This window comes from Cebidichthys violaceus, unplaced genomic scaffold (genome assembly GCF_023349555.1).
Source record: "Cebidichthys violaceus isolate CVI_PGR_0920_01 unplaced genomic scaffold, fCebVio1.0.p SCAF_42, whole genome shotgun sequence".
NCBI classification, from domain to species: Eukaryota; Metazoa; Chordata; class Actinopteri; order Perciformes; family Stichaeidae; genus Cebidichthys; species Cebidichthys violaceus.
In genome coordinates, this window is record NW_027176617.1 from 2,333,786 (window position 1) to 2,355,278 (window position 21,493).

Consider the following 21,493-nt stretch of genomic DNA (forward strand, 5'->3'; position numbering starts at 1 on the left):
AATAAGACCCACCATTACCAGATGCAACATTAAAGTGCATCAGTAATTATTCAGTAATACATTATTCTGAAATAGGCCATTCTTCATAATGTTTACAGCAGTATGTTTTGGTGGTAATACTTTTGTACTTTTACTGAAGTTACATTTTGTAAACATGACTTGTATTGTGGTGTTGCTAGGTAAAATATCTGAGGATTTCTTCCATCTCTCCATTCATGCACTATTTTTTTTACACATGTAAATATATTTGTTCTATTTTATTGGACTATGAATATATTTTAAATTTCACATCTTTGGCACAAAAGTTTTCTGTATTTGTGAAGTCTATCTTAAGTTTAAAGAATGCAGCTGGATTAATGATAGATTTTACATTTATATTTGCAGATACATGGACATAACATTTGTAAGATTGAAGTTGCAGTACAAGACATTTTCAAGCACACATTTTATTAATAGATTAATAATAAACAGCACAGTTTCGCAGACTGAAAAGGTTTTATTTTAGAGAATCACGGTGTTGGAGGAATACAAATGTGAGGTATTTCTGGATTCAAACATACTGAACATTGAACAGCTAATGAAAACAGGTAGGTAACCAGGCAGTACAAAACGCAGTAAATATATTCAAAATTCTTGCTCTTAACAAAAAGATAAAACGATCTTAACCTTTCAAAAACATATGGCCAAAGAAAATGTGAAAAGAAAATGTACAGCCTTGACAATATCGATTGTCAAAAAGTACTTTCTGCACAGGTTTTAGGCAGATGTGTCCATTCAATGTAAACAGCAACTGGTGAGTCTCATTTTAGATGATAATTACAAATATCATTTGCATGCATGTACAAAACTGCAACGACATATATAATTTGTCAGTCTGGTCATGTTTATCCAACCCCATACCATATTAATGTACACAGACACACCTCACCACTGGAAAGAGCCAAAAAATAAAAGTAAATCAATAAATTCAAATACAAAAGTTTTGACATCAAGTAATACGAGTACGAAAAAGTTGTATATATTCGTATCATATACATGTATACTTGTAACTTTAAAGGAAAATATATCCAAAATGGAGAAGGATGTAAGAAGGCATGTAAACCAGCTTGTCACGCCACAAACGCCACCGCAGAACACAGTTGGGTTTGCTGCGATGTTTCAGCCATTTGATAAACACCGAATAATTCCATAATCCTTCCACTTGAAAGGAGCGGAAGTATTACAAGAGGCGTGTGCTAAATTAGACAAAGAAGCATTTGTCTCCAACTGGCTCAGCAGAAGATGCAGTAACCCTGATTAACAGCTGAAATAGCCAGCCCAGCGCTCCCAGTTGTTGCATTCAGGATACCAGGAGTGCCATTCCAAACAGCCCAGCAATAGCTTTGTTGGTGGGCAGGCTGTAACCCTCCCACACTGGCTCGGAAACCAAAGTTCCCCCTTAGCCTTTGGTGTTACCAGGTTACAAATTTGGGTCTAACCCCTTGTTTATAAGAGTTTACATAAAGACTAGGAGGACACTCAAAGTGAGGAAAGAAAATCTTTCAAGCCCCCCTTCTTGCTGCTCTGGTGGTCCTCTCGCATTAGTATCTTGCTGAGACGCTGGACAACCCAGTTTTTAGGTTTAGAGGGCGTCTTGGAGGAAGATGAGCCTGACCCTGTAGTGCTAGAGGAGGTGGAGGACCTGGAGAGAGAGAGAGAGTTGGGAAGGGAGGAGAGAGAAACAGAAAAAGGGGGAGGGATGAAAAGTTAAGATTTTGTTGGTTGGCAGGAAATGTTAAAAGTGCGCTGTCAACAAGTATATGATCTGGCAAGCATGGAGACGCAATCATTCAAATGCTAACAGGTCTGATACATCATCCTCTCGAATGTCTGTGACACCTACCAAGTTTAGTTGAGAGAGGTTATATGTTGAATTCTAGCTCAGCGGATATCAATACCAGACACCTTAAAATAACTTACCTAGGAGTATTAGCAGGTGTCTTGTCTTTGCCAGGAGTCTTGGGGGTTGTCATGTTGGCTCTGTGGGTTGACTGTGGGGTCTTGTGTTTAACAGCGCTCCCTGGTGTGCTGTGGGTCCTAGCCAGGGTAGATATGAACTCCCTGTTCATTCCTTTGTGTCTGGACGTCTTGCTGCAAGTGTGGCAGGTGGCCATCTGGGATAAAGAGAGGAGAGGAACATATTCATTAACATTGCGTGGCCCCGCATCTATATTCCCCTCATACATAACAAGGTTTTGAGGCGAAGGCATTCCAGGTATCCCCCATGGGAATATTTAGCAACAAAAAACGAAGAAAGTTTGAAAGTTTTCTAAAAGGTCTTTCAAAAGCCAGAGTTGTCTGACTTTCTCAGGGGCACACAGGAGTTTGTTGTGACTCAAGTCTAGATCGATTGCAGTGACAGAATGCCTCCCGGGACACAGAGAGCCGGACTAGCAGCAGTTGTGGCAGGAACGGGGGGGGCTGTAATGAGAAGTGCTCCGATGCCCTGTGTGACACCGGCCAGCCCAAAGCCTCACAGATGTCAGACACATCTACAGCTGAGGAAGAGCTCACAATGGAGTCCAGGATGCAAATTCATGAGAGGAGATGAGGCTCTTCCCGTTGGCCCTTCCAAACATCCCCATTAATGTTTGTACAAAAATGAAAATAACTGGATTAGTTAAAAGCGGGATGGGAAACATTGACTTAGCCTATGAGAGGGCAAGGTGGGGCTGTTGCCATGCAGTTTAACCCATTCAGGGTACGGGTGCTATAAAAACCGTCACATAACTTTTGCGCCAAGTTAATCTCTATAAACCTTATCACGGGAAGGGGGGGGTTTCTCGCACCAATTACTTTTGTCAGTCGAGTTTACACTTTACTGCGCCTCACTTGATGAATTATAAGAAACTTCCTGACACAGATTACACAATAGCCTATTTTAGAAAACGAACACAAGACACTTATTAGAGTGACGAGACGCAGCTGCCGCTTCATCAAGACAACAATTAGCATCCCAGACTCCCGACTACTGTAACCAATAAAAAGGCAAAGTGCATGTGAGAAGACTATGACTGGGATAAACTAATGTGCAATCTGTCACGACATTATTGTGTGACCCCAAACAGATAAAGAAGAAAAACTAACTTGCATCCATAACATTTGAACCATACTCTTATTCGATTGCTGTCCAGTATTCACAACTAAGACGCCACTATAAGATCAAGTGATGATAACAATTTGGACAAAATCACATCATCTCAGAAATAAGTGCAAGTGCAAGAAAAGCTACACAGAAGATTAAACCAACTCTACAATACAATATAAAAGTCTTCTCAATGTAGAACATGCAGTACACAGTGTAAAGTGCTGTTCAGTGTAATTTCAGGATTACTTCAACAGCCCTCCCAATCATCAGTAACTTAAATCCCACTAATTACACCAACCATCCAGAGTGGCACAAGGGTGAAACAGGTCAGAACAGACCACTGCTGCTGAGGTCAGCAAGCCTGAGCCAAGCTGTTGACAGTCCAGAATGCTGACGAGACGGAAAACTCACCGACACGAAGGCGGCCATTTCAGATTCTGACAGGTGTCTGTCGGTGTTGAAGAGTTGGGTTTCGATGCACCGGGAGTACAGAGTTCCTCTCTCTTTCTACGAGAGCGCGTATAAAGTGTTCACTACACGAGCCTGGATGCCCAGCTTTATACAGACCAAGCCCAGCAACTGACCCACCCATCTCTGCACAGGGGTGTGGCTGAAAGGAGGAGCCACCAATGCACTGGGGTCGACCACTCTGTGGGACAGCCGGCACTCTGCTGCTGCTTCGTCAGTGGCTGGACTCATCTAGACACACCGTTGTTGGCAAACTGATTAAACCGCATGGGATACAAAGTCAGACCTCCACTAAGCATCTCCAAACACAGGCAGTAAGGTTGTAAGGTATTGTTGGAATCCAGAAAGATTTTTAAATGTTCTATGTAGAACGTGTCATGATATTTGTTTCTGTATTCAAAAATCAATGGGATCAAATTCAAGAAGGAATACGCCATATTATTATAACAAAAGATTGTATTAAAAGCTGTGAGAAACTCTATGTAATCCGTTGTGTCATCACAGAGAGATGTTTGCTCGGGTTGGTTCTGCCTTATATTTGAGATATTTTCCTCATATTGTAAAGGTGTAGCTGAGTAGAGGATTCATCACAAACAGGCCAGTGTGCAGATTTGATTTTTAACACCGCCTATCTAAGAACTGAGTGCCTAATATACATTTCAGCAAAAAAACTGCACTGATCATGAACAACGTTTTGCTCCGTAATTTCCAAATTAACGCATCAAGGTGTTTCACTGTTTCACATCAAAGCATCTTCTCCGTGGATAAGGTATATTAAATGTTTTGCTTCCTGTATGGTTCTTGAGTTATCGGGATAATTTAACGGGTAGATTTTATTTCCAACTCCTAAATAGGCAAGCCTCTATTTCAGCAGATGATGTATCACACTGATGAGAGCATTCAACAGTAAAAGCCGTCTCATCAAACTCATTATCTCTCCTGAACCTAAAATAACTGGCACACTTTGAAACTTCGCAAAGCTTCAAAAATTTGTGAATACAATCGTTGCATTAAAAAAAGAAGTCGGAACAACTCAAACAGCAATGTTGATGCTGCAGATAAAGCTGGAGCAGCTGGTTTAAATCCACAAAGGATGAATTCAGCTGGAGATCGTAAAGCTGCTCAAACTTATCACTTAGGGAAACACCGCGTCTAATAGGGCTTAATATTGCAAAGACATGGCAGAGGATGTCATACTGGCACCACATATTTCAGAGATACAGACCTATAGAGTCGAGTGGCACTCCACTGGAGGATCTTGGTTCACCTGTATAGAAGTAAATATCTATCCGGCTGTAGTGTCCTCAAGCCCAACCGTGAATTTCTAATGATTCCAGCACTTTAGCATGAATACTACACAATTCAATCACAGTTAATATAACATTTACAAGTCACAAACAACTGGTGAAAAGTCAATTTTATCATTTCTTGCATTTAGAAAATCTCCAATTGAGTTCCTGCATGCATCAACTTGAAGAGTTAAAAAAAAAAAAAACATTCTTGCAACTTGAACAATGAGGTTTAGAAAATATCAAATGTTCTATCGTAAAATCGCTGCAAGAGCATTTTCTTGTTGTATTGAAATTAATGGAAACTAGTGATTCCCTTAAAGCAAATTGTAAACAATAGCATGATTTGGGAATCAACGTGGAACATATTATTTGTAGATAACAGGCTAAAATGCACAACTTATCCTTTAGGACTTTAAAGTCATCAACACTGTAGTTCTTGTTTTAGAAAAAACTGACACCTGCCTCTTGCTAACAATCTGTAGCAAAGTCAGTGAAATAAAATGGCATATGGAACCACTATATTCAAAGTTAGAAGATATAAAGCTGCACAGCTAGCAGTGATAGTAAATACCTGGACTGAAAATGTTTGTTAAAATGAATGATTTCAAAGCAGACACCTACACATCTACACCACATTGCATTTATCTACTCTCCACCTGCTAACATGAGCAGATGACACACAGCTCTTTAAATGAAATGATGCAGAGAGTACATGTATCCTTCCAAGTTTCACCTCATTCCTGTTTACATGCGTCTATCCATCTGAACATATTTGTAAGTGTTGTGTTGCTCTGCTGCAATTGCCCAATTTCCTCCTGTAGATCATGAAAGTTTCATCTAATCAAATCTTAACAGGATAATACTTAACAGGAACTAAATCAAACCTATTTGTCCACCCGTTATAAATGGCGCTATATGCAATTGTAACTCATAGTGTGATCAGGGTTGTGGACATTTAGGTGACAATGTAGATTGTACTGGTTTGAACTCAGACCATCCAATAATCGCTAAGGATAAAAAAAAAAAACATGCCTTAGCCAGGAGGAGTGTGTGGCTCATAGTGGAGTGGATCAAACACAGACAGACTGCAGAAGGATTACGACTAGAATGACCTGCTGCTGTTTATCCCAATGGTTTATCCTCTTTGTCATCAAGTTAGCGCTAGCGGCCCCACTATCATCACTAATAAGACAGGCTCTAAGAAAGGAGACGTGTGTGTGTGCACATAACAGCACAGTGGAGAGACTGATCAGACTCAACAAAGTGTCACTGTTCCTCTCCAAAACAACAATGATGGTGTGGCAGCTGTATAGGGACGATAATTTACGACAACCTGAAATGAAATCCCACCCATCACGTGTACACATCTAATTTGAGCTAATCCTTTGACGTGTATGCACTCGGAGAGACACGCATGAGCGGGTGCTGCAGAGAGATTTGTTTTTCTTGTCTGTTGATCCTGGGAGCAGACGCGGTGGCCCGTCAAGCATATGGCAAAAGAGACAAGTTGGAGCTTCTGGGTAGGAAGAGGATAAACGACCATCTATGCATAGCTGGGGGAATGTTAAGGACAGATAGTTTGATGCAGATAGTTGAAGTTCAGTTGTGGAAAAATAAAGGTTCATCATATGGTCAGAAGACTACGATATTAAAATGAAACCCACCATACAGGAAACTAGTGAACAGCAATCTAATATTGTGCTGTTTATCCCGCAAATCATAAAACAGACAATCATATAGACCTCACTAACAGCCCACTTAGATTAGTATTAAGAGAAAATAAACCAATCTGCTAATTCTTATGGTGCCTGTGCAGTGAAGGGCAGACAGTGCTTGCCGACGAATCACCAGCAAGGCTTTAATCTATGAGCTTTGACCTGGGATGAGTTTATATGAATGTACGGGGATACAAGTACGGTGTTTGAGCAAAAGAGTGCAAGAAAACTCCAAACACAACAACTCTCTTTGAGGTTGTGCAGCTTTGTGTCATGCAGCTGGAGCTGTGCCCAGTTGACCACGTGTAACCTAATAAGAAGGCGGGAGTCATGAGCTAAACACCTCTGAGCTTCTCCTGTCTGAACCTAATCAACACAGAAATCTCTGCCTCTGCTATCCTGGACCTGCTGGGTCTTTTGTGTCAAACCCTCAAATATCTATATTTCTGCCACCATATGACACGCACGATTACTCGTACATGCAACATTGATTCTGAGAATTAGAAGAAGAAATTGCATGTGAAACCCACATACGCAGACACACAAACACATACAGACCCACAAAAATCAATTATTCTTTCTATTAATAGCCCCTGCTCCATAAATACCTCCCTTCCTGCCTCTCTCTCTGCTGCTAGAGGTCAGTCTGGGTTGTTTCATTTGACCCCGGCAGACCGACGCCAACCAAGAGGAGAGAAGAGCGGAGTAACAGAGGGAGTGACAGAATCAGGCGCCAGTAAGCATCTTTGAATAGAATAAAAGCACGCAAAAGTTTAAAACTGTTGAAGAACGCCAAAAGCACAACGATCTGCGTGCACTGGTGTGTGACACTCATTTGAGAACACATCAATACAACACAATAAAGTGGAAAGCAGAAGAGCAAGTGGGGGATCAATACGAGGCCGGCTGTGATGTTGCAGGCAGCCACTTAGTCACACTGTCTGGAGGCAGGCTGCCCGGTAGGTACACAGAGGCACCCGATCTGAATGCAGAGCTGCTGCACACAGAATGTCATATCTGTTTCTCTCTTTGTTTGTTAAGGTCACAGGTTTACAGCAAAACAAACCAGAGCAAAGGCAGGAGGAAAGATATCAACATTTTAAATGATTTACATCGCATAGTGACGTCACGGTGGCTACATCCACTTATTTTATACATTCCACGGTTTATCCTCTTGTCAGCACGAGTGGCCCCACACTCATCAGCTGGCCCACACTGAAGCACTGATAGGACCGGTTCTAAGAAAACAAACCTTTACTCAGTGAAGGTGTGTGTGCGCATGTTCATGTAAAACCATAGCAGAGAGATCATTGACTATATATTAGAAGAGGACGTGGTCACCGTGACGGCACACATTCGTTTGTTGTCCGCTGTTTTGGAGGTTCAAATTGTCATTTTGTCCGTCGATATCTTGTTTTTTTTTTGTAACCAGAAGTGACACAAGCGGGCGGAGCTAAGTACAATTGAACGCTGAATACAAATTTACAAATAACTTTCATGAACTGAAAACAGACTGTGAAAGGGTTCAATTTGTAAGACGTAAACATGGACAACTCCCAGAGCAGTCAATAACAAGGTAGCCACGCCCTAAAACATACCCTGCTTTATGCTCTATTTTACTCTAAATGAGACCATAATTTACTAAATGAACATCATGCTGTACTGAAGAAGACTTGAAATTAAAGATTGAGACCATGAACTCATGTTTACAATGTTTACTGAGGGAATTAATCAAGTGAGAAGTAGGGTCATTTTCTTATAGACTTCCATACAATCAGACTCCTTTTTGCAAAAAGGAGTCGCAGGTTTAACACACTTTTGCATTGGCTTCTTTTTTCCGACCTGGAGGCTGCCGCCTGACAGACTCAACAATATCAACAAAGTGACACTGCCTACTCCACAACAACACTGATGGTTTTGCTGCTGCAAGGTGACAAGTCATGATAACCTGAAATTAAATCCTAACCATCACGTGCCATCTAATTTAGGCCTTTGCTAAATCTTTGACATGCAGTGTATGAACTTGGAGGGACACATGAGCAGGTGCCACAGAGAGATGTGATTTCTCTTCTTTCTAGTAGGATTCATCCAGTTAACTAGATCACATAAAAGAATAGTGACTGAACATCTGGAAGGCAATGAGTCAGCAATATCACACTGTGAAAAAACACTAACATGAAACATATCCTAAGATAAACTATGAGAACAAATGCTCATTTAATATCTGTGGAAGCTTTCTCTAGGACATGCTGTCATGGTTTGGTTTAAATCTAGAAATGTGCTTAAAGGTGTATTTGCATGTATGACGCTTCAAAATGCAAAATTAAATGTTTCCACTGACAAAATCTTCATATTCAATGTTCATTACGAGCAGAGAGACCAAAAAGTCTTTGACATTGTCACTAGTTACAAAACACATAAGGGATAAATGTCTGTTTTTTAGAGATACCTGCGGGTGATATAAGGTGGACCTAAAATATAAGGTGAGAAACACAAACTGAGAGAATAGAAGGTCCACAATGATTGAGATACATAAAACAGAACCAGGCGTACATGTGGATTTATAAGTCTGACAATAACCATAAATCATCATAAATATCATGGTCTTTTAGCTGTGAGTCTACAGTTTTATGCTCCTGGCCCCTGGATGGACCAGCTGTACTTCTCTGAGGCAGAGTTCTGGGGTTTAAATACAACTTAAAGACAGCTCTAGATTTGGGGCTCCTCTGTGGCCATTATACTTTAAAAGCTACCTGATGGCACATGTGTGGCTTTATGACAGATATGCGATGAACGCCATTAATGTGCATTCCTGCCGTCACATTCGGTCACAGGAGAGATATACTGTTTATGCCGGTGAGTGAGGATCCAAAAACCGAACCATGACACCCATTGCCAACTTACAATTGATCCTTCAGAGGGGATTGCCAAAGTTCCGGAATAGGATTTGAGTAGCGGTGAGGAAACAGTGCTAATTGACAGATGACATGTTGTTACAGAGCAGCAGCAAGTTCTCTAGGGGGTTTTATCCTGTGACATGCTGGGCTACAAACACAGTGACAGCGGAGAGCAAACTGATCCTAGCACAGTGTTCATCGTGTGTGTCGGAGGAAAACAAACCAGCGTGCATGCATTCAGAATATGTGTGTGCTGCACTATACAAACCCGGCAGACGTTGACTCGCTATAACTCCTGCTCCTATTGTACATGTGCGTGTTAACTAGCTTGACATACATCGGTGCAAGTGAGTGTTTCCACTTCCCAGCAAGTCTTCTGTGTTTGTATCTAAAAAAGCTCAAGGCCACTGTAGCTGTTGCAGATTCCCTCCTGGCCTGTCTCTTCCCCAAACACATCCCTCCTCTTGTCATCCTGTCGCTCGCTGCCAAAAACTTGAGGTGTCGAAAACCCACGGCAGAGCTTTATCTGTTCGCTGATAGCAAACAGCACCAAGACATCTCTGTCTCCTGTTTCCTGTCATCCTCCTTAAGAGGCACATTCTCCGACATCATTACTCCAGTAAAGACAAACATGACAGAGGGATGTGGTGAAGACATGGCCAAGAATGGAAGGAGAAGAGAAGAAAGATTGAGGGGTGCAAGAAGAAAAGAAAATAAACAGAAGATTAGGGGATGAGACGGGGCTAGTGAGGTCAAGAAGAAGTGGTGACATAAAGTATAACAAGAGGCTGGACCCACGTCAGAAAGAGAGGGCACTTCTGGGAAAAGGGAAAGATAATTTCAACCACTTAAGTTCTGTTTGTTTTTTTCATGCCGGATTCATCTGTTATTCTTTCCAGAATAAAGCAGATGTTGTATAACAAAAGCATCCTGACTTTCGGTAAATGTGCCTATCCATCCGTCTCGGGGATAAAACAGCTATTGTTCTGGTGAACTGCCAGGCAAAATTATTTTTCAATCATTTGTTTCTTGTTACAAACAACTCGGCTGCGAGGAAGAACAGAAGAGGAGGAGAACGCGCTGTCCTTTCGCTCCATTTAGGGTCTCTGCTTCTCTGGTGGGGCTACACTCCAACTTATTTCCATATCTATATAATACAACCTGCCCAGCGTGAATAAACACGCCTGATTTATAACAGCTGTAAGACACAGAGCTGAGGAAAGCCTATCATGCGCTGGCATCCACCCAGATGGCGACACAGAGATTCATCCTGAAGGGAAGCGACTGGGATTTACACCCTGGAGTACAAATACTGCACACCATCCATGTGTATGAGTGTGAATATCTACTGGTTATGTGTATGCTTCTATTCTTTTCATTATTAATATCAACACATACATTACCTGTATTTTATCAAGGAACAGCAGAAAAAAATGTACAGTAAGCAAATCGTTTGGAAGACCAAATATTTCACTAACAAAAGCCAGAAAATGAATGCAATTTGGCCTGAAACTACTTAGACTAATCAACACATGAGATAAACAATAAAAAATAAAAGTCATAAAATAAATGAGCTCTTCAAAGAGTCGCAGAACACCTCTCATCCAGAGCACGATCCCAGAATAGTTTGGACGTTTGGAAGAAGAACGTAAGCAAACATGGACGTCTGCAAACTCTCACACCTTGCTATGTATAAACGTCTGCCTCGGTCTGAGCAATACATTTATATGACAGCATGTTTGGATTGTTCCTCCCATAAACACTCCACTTCTTACTACGGGTGTCACCGGACTAACGCTGAGAAGAGCGGAACATTGTGTACACAGACATAATGATGAACTCTGGCACACATGAATAAAACAATAAAGTTGTGAAACACGAACATAAAACAAATGAAGGACTCCGTGGTCACTGTGGCACATTATCTGTCCGTGGAGAAAATCAACAGCAGCATCTGGCACGTTAGAAAAATACTTCTTCTATTACATCAGATTGATTTCTGTTATCCTAACTACCACACGCTTCTATCTCTACAGAGGAGGCGAGCGGATGCTAATCTCATTATAGTCGGGCTCTCAGGGTTGCTGTGCTGTGTTCATTCCTCCTCATATCTCACCACTCCACCACGCTGCATTTATAAAAGTATCGCGTCGCTATCGTCCCTCAGCCGAGCACATGCTGCCGTACTTGTTGCCCCCAATATATGACGGGCCAGCGACTGTGAAAACAGAGGGTAAAAATACTTTGCAGGAGCTGCTCGGAGGTGTATTAGTTTACAAGGAAGTCACGTGATGAGTGAGCATCGACATTCTCCAATCGTGACTAAAACCCTGTTGACAAATGAGAGAGAGGAGAGGTGCACAGTCACGTAAGAGTGTCTGTAAGAGAGGCCATCGAGGTACAACACAGTTATGTTATGTATGTGATGAGCCACACAGGTTTACGTTCATGGATTTAAAGTCCGGGATGGGGTTGGTCTTCTGAAAGTCTATGTGAAATGAGTCCGCACAACTATATATGATTAATAATAACAATTCAGGGACGATAACATTTCTGATGTTAGCAGATTTCACAGTTGACTCATGATCCACAAAGACCTTGTTTCAGATGCAGTGGAATATTGCTCCTATTGGTAAGAATGTTGCTACATTCTTATTATATTTTTGATGTAATAATATTTTTCTCCTCTGCTTCTCTCACAACTACATTTTATTGCTGCTCCTTCTCCGTCTTCCTCTCTGCCCTTAGAGTCAACTGATATGTAGCGATGAGTGGTGAACGCCTGCATAATAAATCAACCTGACCAGATGTTAATGAGGCAAAAGCATTTCCAGTAGATCTGCTCTTCGTTCGAGCTGATGTCAGACCACCAGAGGGGCTCTTCAGTGGTCTTCTCCTGTCGCTGCTCTCTAATGCAGGAGAAACTGACCCTGATGCCACGAGCTCCAACACCGGTTTCATCAGAGTGGGAAGGTAAAAAAATAAGCTTTGCATTCTGTGTAAGCCTGGGAGGGCAGTCGAAAAGGACAACTATAACAGTTTAGGGGTGTGTGGAAGGGAACAGGGTGAGTGTTGACAAAGCACCGTCTGGCAACGTTCTCTTACAGTTAAGCTTAATGGAGCCACTGCAAAGGCTGCACCATAAGGAAACTGATAGTTCTGTGCAATGAATACAAATTACTTCATAAATCTAAATGGCAACAAAGGCTGGAGGCAATACATGAAGAGACAATGCAGGGGCTTGTAATGTTATAGTAAATAATGATGCGATACATCTTTCATCACCCCTGGGATGTTAATTTGTGTCTCCTCATAGGTCAGAGGTTACAACTAGCTAAAGAAAAAGTGAAAGACTATTCGACGGGGCTGAAGGTAGCTGACAAATATGTCTTTATGACCAGTAAATACATCAGAGGAACAATAGTATCACCCGACGGAGGTTTATCACAGAAACACCAGAATTACCAGCCAAATATGTAAAAACTTATGATAAAATAAAGATTATCCACAAAACATGTTTGGTGTAAATTAGTTTTCCAGCAGGTATTATTGCTAAACGCTAATATCAGCATCCAGCAGACTGTCCCTTCCCTTAGCTCAACACCACTGAAGTTAAAGGACATACAGTTGTGGTCAAAAGTTCTCTTGAGTTTCCAGTTATTTCTACAACTCTGATTTTTCTCTGATAGAGTGATTGGAACAGATACTTCTTTGTTACAAACAACATTCATGAAGTTTGGTTCTTTCATGACTTTATTATGGGTTAACAGAAAAAGTGACAAAATCTGCTGGGTCAAAAATATACATACAGCAACATGAATTAGCAATTTTGGTGACTTAGAAAGTTGTGTCAATGAAATGAGCTTCATAGCATGGCCTCTTAACTTCTTGTGAGTGATTATGAGTGACTACAGCTGGTGACTTCTCTGAGGCCATTTAAATAGGGCTCATTGGATACAAACGGCCACAAACGCTACAATGGGAAAGTCAAAGGAGCTCAGCATGGATCTGAAAAAGCGAATCATTGACTTGAACAAGTCAGGAAAGTCACTTGGAGCCATTTCAAAGCAGCTGCAGGTCCCAAGAGCAACAGTGCAAACAATTGTTTGTAAGTATAAAGTGCATGGCACTGTTTTGTCACTGCCGTGATCAGGAAGAAAACGCAAGCTATCACCTGCTGCTGAGAGGAAATTGGTCAGGAGGGTGAAGAGTCAACCGAGAACCACCAAAAAGCAGATCTGCCAAGAATTAGAAGCTGCTGGAACACAGGTGTCAGTGTCCACAGTCAAGCGTGTTTTGCATCTCCATGGACTGAGAGGCTGCCGTGCAAGAAGGAAGCCCTCGCTCCAAAAGCGGCACCTTAAGGCTCGACTGAAGTTTGCTGCTGATCACGTGGACAAAGATAAGACCTTCTGGAGGAAAGTTCTGTGGTCAGACAAAACAAAAATCGAGCTGTTTGGCCACAATGCCCAGCAATATGTTTGGAGGAGAAAAGGTGAGGCCTTTAACCCCAAGAACACCATGCCTACCGTCAAGCACGGTGGTGGTAGTATTATGCTGTGGGGCTGTTTTGCTGCCAATGGAACTGGTGCTTTACAGAGAGTAAATGGGATAATGAAGAAGGAGGATTACCTTCAAATTCTTCAAGATAAGCTAAAATCATCAGCCCGAAGGTTGGGTCTTGGGCGCAGTTGGGTGTTCCAACAGGACAATGACCCCAAACACACATCAAAAGTGGTAATGGAATGGCTAAATCAGGCTAGAATTAGGGTTTTAGAATGGCCTTCCCAAAGTCCTGACTTAAATCCCATTGAGAACATGTGGACAATGCTGAAGAAACAAGTCCATGTCAGAAAGCCATCAAATTTAACTGAACTGCACCAATTCTGTCAAGAGGAGTGGTCAAAGATTCAACGAGAAGCTTGCCAGAAGCTTGTGGATGGCTACCAAAAGCGCCTAATTGAAGTGAAAATGGCCAAGGGACATGTAACCAAATATTAGCACTGCTGTATGTATATTTTTGACCCAGCAGATTTGATCACTTTTTCTGTTAACCCATAATAAAGTCATGAAAGAACCAAACTTCATGAATGTTTTTTGTGACAAAGAAGTATCTGTTCCAATCACTCTATCAGAGAAAAATCAGAGTTGTAGAAATAACGGGGAAACTCAAGAGAGCCATGACATTATGTTCTTTACAAGTGTATGTAAACTTTTGACCACAACTGTATGTCAGGCACATGCCCCTGGTGTTGTTCTGCAATGACAATACGCTGCATGGCAGCACGATACACAACCATGGTCTGTGGGGTTGTAGTGTTTTGTCTTCTCACCAGCACTGAGGAGGACTTTTGGAAGCGTTGCAGCAGGTTCTTCTGCACCAGACTGAGCCTTTTCCCCCTGGCCTTCCTGCGCAGGACGCTCTGCACCCGTGCTGGTGGCCGCTGCTTGGGCCGCAGCCGCATCCGGTGGTTGTCAGGCTTCAGCCACTGATAGCAGCACGGACACACCAAGGTGCTCCGCAGCAGCCTGGAGGACATCTGCTTCGCTGGTGCTGAGAAGAGGAGAGAATGGCAAAAAAAAATGGCAAAACTACCTATTGGTGAGGTTCTGGCTGACATGGACCCGTGTTGGGTTGCGTGTCTTTGGTCCCACCAGGCAGTCTGCTACAGACAGCTGGCTCACTCAGTGTGTCTGGCCATTTATCAACCTTGACAAGTCGGTGACAAGGTCCGACTTACTACTGCGTTCAGCTCTCTGTGGCTATGATGAAACATGCAGAATTGTCATTAAAAAGTAAGGTTGGTCAAGGATGTGCAGGTGTCGTCACTTACCATTAGCCCTCGCAGGCCACTGCCTATAGGGAAGAAGAAGAGGAGACCAGTTCAGACAGTTTGAAGAGATACTTAAAACATAGAAGAGTCAAATTAATCAGTAACTGAGTTTTGTGTTAAAAAAGGTAATTATGAAGTAATACTTTAATAATTAATCTCTCTTGAATAAATAATATTGTTGGACATCCATATTCATTTATTTCAAAATGTGCTTTTAATTAAAAAAAAAAGTTGGTGAAAGAAACGGGCAGTTAACAACTCCGTTCAAATACATGCAATTAAACACATTACAAGATGGAAACACCAAAGGAGTCCATCACGGACAGCCTTTTCCATTATGCGTATCGGAAAACATGCAACCAGAAAAGCTAATGGGTCTCTCCCAACAATATAGGGCAAATTTCCACACCATGTCAATGCCCCCCCCCCCCCCCCCCACACACACACACACACACACACACACACACACACACACACACACACACACACACACACACACACAGGGCTACCTCTGTGACTGCTATGACGCCTCCAACTTTGGAACGCTCACAATGAGATATTTGTGCAAACATTTGCACTAAGCCACCGCTAAGTCCCACTAAAATTACCCCTGGGCTTAAATCAATGAAGGGAAATTTAGTGTCCAGAGAGAGGTGGCAACGGGGCTGGCTGTTTATGGAGCGGAGGAAAGGGGTGGTGACGTTAGCGCAGAGAGGAAAGAGATTTGCAAAGTATTTGCCATCAGCCATCCCCCAGTCTGAGCCACTGTCCCTTGACACCCCCTCCCCCCCCCCCGCAATTTAATAATCAGTGGCTGGATTAAACTGTCCGATTATATAAAGTCCTGTCAGAAAATACTGGAAGTGAAGAGAAGTTGTTTGAGGCCACCGTGGTGGTTTGTGTCTCTGTAGAGGACGAGCAATGAGTTACAGGCCTTGAACAATTCCCCCAAAACACTTCAAATGTTAGCTGGTATAAAAAGTCCTCTTTAGAAAGTTAGCAGGTTTTGAATATATTACTGTTACTTATAATAGCATTACTGATAATCAGTGATCATTGGGGTGCACTTGACACCACATAAAACGATACATTCGTCATTGTTTTCCAGCACGGAAATTCTCTGACATGACTATGAACAGACTTGAGTGTAGAGAAGCTGGATTTTGGGGAATTTTGTTTCCCCATAATCTCTGTTCCCGCTGCCCCCCTGATGAGCCAACTCTCAGAAACGGCACACCGCACAGACCTCTTCCACCGCACTAATCCTATTATCATACTTGTCATGCATCTCCGTTTAAGTGCTCACTTAGCTGTGGTGATGAACACCGAAGCTACCGACCCTCCACATGAACTGCTGACATCTGGGAGACGCAATCGAAAGAGCCCAAAAAGATGCAGAGGTTTGGAGGGTAATGGGGAGGGGGGGGATTGGCTTCGATGGAATAATGTAATTAAAGACAGAAGAGCTGGCGGAGGCAAAGAGCATGATGAAGATTTTATTGCCACCATCAGGGACAACAGTGCAACTGCTGGCATATTCTGAAAAACCTTCACTGATGCTCATAGATATTTAGACACAGGAGTCGGACTCAGTTACTTCAAAAAGTATGAGGCTGAAATCTCCCATCTCAAGGAACATCTCCAACTCCACTAGGAGGAGACGGAAGTCGCTCAGCGCCTGAGCAAGCAGGAGTATGACAACATGGCAGCGAGATATGAGGCAGAAAAACAACACGTCTCTGACCCAAACAACCAGATGTTCAAAGTAGTGATGAGCTGCAGATTAAGTACCAGAGGAAGGTGAACCAGGTGGATGAGCAAATCCACCAGAGGGACACTTTAAAAAAAACTTTAAAACTTTAACTGAAATCCTGAATCTCTCAAAGGAAAAGGAGGGTCTCTCTCAAAAGCTTACAGAGACCACGAACCGGCTGAACAGCAAAGGTACTGAACTCTTCCAGAAAGAGTGAGAAAGCCTGGCAGGCTAAATACCTATCTCTGTCTGGAGGGGAAATGAACACTAGACCTGGCTGAGAAAGAAAAGGACAGGGAGACAAGAGAAAAACAGATGATGGACGAGAGGAAGGAGCTGGAGGACCTCTGTCTGTAAATGAAGAAGAACAGGAGAGGCTTCTTGTTTCGACAGAGAGACAGAGCTGCAGAAAATGAAAAGCAAAATGCATGAGATGGATATGAAAAAGAGATTAAAATCCATGACCAGAGCAGGTAACACTGAAATAACTGAAATACGTCAAGTCTGAATACAAATGTCCAGACTTTTCTGACCCTTAAATCAAGTTTAAGACCGTTCCTAAATGGCCACTTGTATAGTTGGAGACTGCTGAGAGACACAGCGAGAGGGGACTTGAAAGCAAGTCGTTTGCAAAGACGTCTCAAAAGGTGTTGGAAGTGGGACGGAAAAATGTGGTGGAAGCTTCTGACAAATATCAAAAGGTCATGACTTTGCTTGATCCCCTGACATTTAATTCAGCGCCAAACATCAGGTCAAAATTTGACTTTGTCCGTGGGGGTTAAATATTAGTATGCTTAGGCGCTAAAGTACGATGGTGTTGTGATGAAATCATATATCCACATATCGTGACACATAATTACGTAACAAGCACATACTAACACAAATTTCTGAAAGAAATCGGATTCTTTTGCACCAATGAATTAAATGAGAAAATACTCTGTCCTTTCTATTGTCACACAAGAGTGTACAAAACCATGTGGTTCATTGATATAGACTATTTTTATATCGTTATCGAGATATGAGATGACGTCTATCGTGAGAAGACTTTGGCCATATCACCCAGCCGTACCGTTACCATGCTACCCTGCTTTAATCTGCACCCATTCATCAAAGATCCAACACCATTGGATATTGGATTATTACTGATATATATATATCTCAACGTAGATAATAGGCTGCTCTCTATGAAGAGAAAGACAATATAGTGCTTAATGCAAAGCAAAAGCACTCCAGGCTATTTAAAAGCAGAGTCCCTGTGACATTGTTTGTCCAGCAGACATCTTGCATATTTTGGCTATCAGAGCAGTGAGTCCGGCTCCAGTTACCAAACACACAACTATGATTATTAACTTACTGGAAAGCAGCCGGCAACAGGAGCCACAATAAAGTGACGTCAGCTCACACACATGAAACAGGCCGTCACGTTCACTAAACACAATCCTAGACACACACAAATACATTCGACTGAAATAAGTTGTGAAGGCCTTTGATACATTTGATCTGAAGCCAAAAAAAGGACAACATTTAAAAAAAACAATTGTAACCCCGTGTGTGTGTTTCTATAGACATAGACACACACACACGGACGCATTCAGTCATCGTCGGGCTGACAGAAGGTGAAGACGGTGGCAGAAGGTGGTAACACGATCTCCAACAAATGTGTGTAGTAGTATGTGTGAGTACAGACCGGCACCCACGACACAAACACTCCAGTGACGCATGACCACAACCAGAGCTGGAGACAGAGAAGACACTGGAGACCTCCAGAGGACCACAGAGAGACAGTTGTGGTTCATTATCTAAAACACATCAACGCACACTGACCATGTCTGCCAGCTAGTTTCATTTCCCCTCAGTTAACTGATCAACTGTGGCCAAGACCTCTATCTGAAAGGTTATTCAGTCTTTTTTTATGTACAGTAATTTCCCTCCTGACATAGCATCCATATTACCACTCTGGCTGAAGATCAAATTCAGCATTCAATTAGCTCATCACACTTCAGGGGAGCTTTGGCGATGGCTGTTGATGGTGTCTTCTCTGCCAGGCACTTTGGCATGAAACCAAGACCCGTCTTTCAGCCCGTGGTCCAAACATTCAGACTCATGTCTTGCCTGAAGGACAGCTGGTTATGGTTTAAAGTGGTCAAAATGTTCTCTATAGCCACGGCTAATCGTAGCCAGGGAATCTGGGGGAACAGATCGATGTATTAAAGTAGCAGAGGGCTCACACACACATCGGTAAAAATAACCCTGACTTGGGGTTTTCACTATTAAAACCTCTGTTTTTTGTTGCCGTTGGCGGTTCTGCCCACAGATTTCCTGGCCCAGGTGAAAGGGGAACCAAGACAGAGGATACAGGTACATGGCTGGAACCCAACTCAAACACGGGCCAAAAGAGTCCACACACACACACACACACACACACACACACTTGCATTAATACCCATTTAAACTACAATAGGGCTCACACACAAACACACAGAGACCAAGGCTTACGAGGATTTCTCCAGAAATTCCCTTTACTATCAACAAAATAAGGCACTGTGTGGGATACACCATCAGAGGAAAATGGAATAAATTCCTATGTTGGCAAAAGCAACAAAACTGAGGCAATGAACTGTAAAAGATGACTCAAATTAGAAACTGGCATGAATGGCTTTTGTGTTTTATTCTAATAGGGATAAAAAAAAAGACTTGAGAAACACTTGGTACTCTGTATGGGTCCTTTTGACAACATTGCAAAAGACATAAGAGAGTTAGGCGTACTTCAAATACTGCCCGACTCACCCACTGATAAAAGGGTTAGTCTCTGCTGGCAGCAGTTAAATTGAATTTATCAGTTTCAATAGCTCACATTTACTGCACCTGCACATGAGCAGCCACTGGACCCATCTAGCTCCTGTAAGAGGAATGTCCACTGGAGGCACACACACAGTCATTCTTCACAATGATAAGCACAAGTCACTGTTTAAATGGACAACAATATCTTCACTGGGGCATCATGAAAGGCATAAAAGTAAGCAACAGACAAATCTTACTCAGAGATTTAGTTGTGCAAACACAATGATGAACCAAGCTGTGAATGTACATCAGTCACAGACACATCCTCACGTGAGCGAATTCACAAAAGGAGTGGCACATAATCAATGTCTGTGATTAAGTGATTGACAGGTCTTAAAATACACAATATGATTTGTTTAACACGCCAGTAAAACTAGCCTATAATTCGGTTATGATCACAGGAAATGCCGATTTTTCATTTCTATGTCAAACTGGTCAATTTAATGTGTGAGTGTGATTTCTGTAATAAGCTTTGTTTTGGTGGATGTCTCATCTACTGTACGTCACTCGAGAAGTTTTCTTGTATTTCAGCACTAACTCTCACATCATCAGTAACAAACTAATGTAAGATAATAAAGACATCAGTCCATAAACACAGTCGTTGTCATCATATTGGCAGGAAGTCAGGAGCTAACACCGGTCGGGCTCCTCCACCTAGCGCCCACGTGCTTCTATTACAACAATAAGGAACCAAGAGGTAAAAGGGACATTCAGGTAGTATTTTAAACAAAAGTTACTTACAAGAAGAACCGTGATAGCGCCGGACACGTGTCTCTATACAGCAGGGAGGCGTCTAACAGAAAGTTGGCTGTTTTTTCTTCAAAAAAAGGCTTCATTTTTAAGCAGCGTAGTTAACGCTACTACTGCGACTCGTGGAAAAAAGATTGGAACTCCACTGAAACACCGAGTTAAAACTTCTTCTGAAAAAACGAGGTTAAAAGACCGTTAAGGAGATGCTGAACAGGTCTAAATATTTTATTCTAGATAAAACTATCGCTGGACTGTTGTTCTGCTTGACCCACGTTGGTGTCGCATGATTCTGACGTTGATCTCGCCGCGGTGCATTGTGGGAGCTTGAGTAAGTCAGAGGCACACTGCGGAGCGGATGGATTGTTCGGTATCTAACGGGTGTTTACCTTAACGGATCATTCTCTATAACTTTGTGGCTAGTCCTTAAAAATAGACTTTATTTAACATTTATCCTACTAACTGGATTACCAGACTGCAGAGGCAGCTTTGTGTCATCTCTCACTGCTTTATTCTATCATTAAAATGTTGCATGACTATAAACATTTTGTTCCTATTGACTTCATATAATTGTTTATTTTTTTCAAAATACGGGGTCCTGGTGGGCCCACTCAAAAGTACCCAATTTCGCCTATGCAGTTTTAATAGATGGAACTATTTATGTAGTTCATATTTAGATGGGCTCTAATTTAAAGTGCACGAACACTATCAAGGAGTATAGAGTCATTTTGACGGAGACTTCAGACAGATTGCCTCTTTTCGCCTATTTTCTTTTTACTCAACATATAAATCATTATTCGATTAATAATTCATTATTAA

At 42.1% G+C, this 21,493-nt stretch overlaps 1 protein-coding gene across 1 annotated transcript; it reads right to left on the bottom strand.

The window, feature by feature from the left end:
* Window positions 1-449: 449 nt before the first annotated feature.
* cunh18orf21 (chromosome unknown C18orf21 homolog) lies at window positions 450-20,944 on the bottom strand. Its single transcript, XM_068728649.1, has 5 exons — window positions 20,669-20,944; window positions 15,334-15,356; window positions 14,833-15,053; window positions 1,960-2,153; window positions 450-1,681 (listed from the first exon to the last, which is right to left on the bottom strand). The coding sequence occupies exons 1-5, from the start codon at window positions 20,761-20,763 to the stop codon at window positions 1,519-1,521; spliced, it is 696 nt and encodes a 231-aa protein (XP_068584750.1). The 5' UTR covers window positions 20,764-20,944; the 3' UTR covers window positions 450-1,518.
* Between the last annotated feature and the right edge of the window lie 549 nt (window positions 20,945-21,493).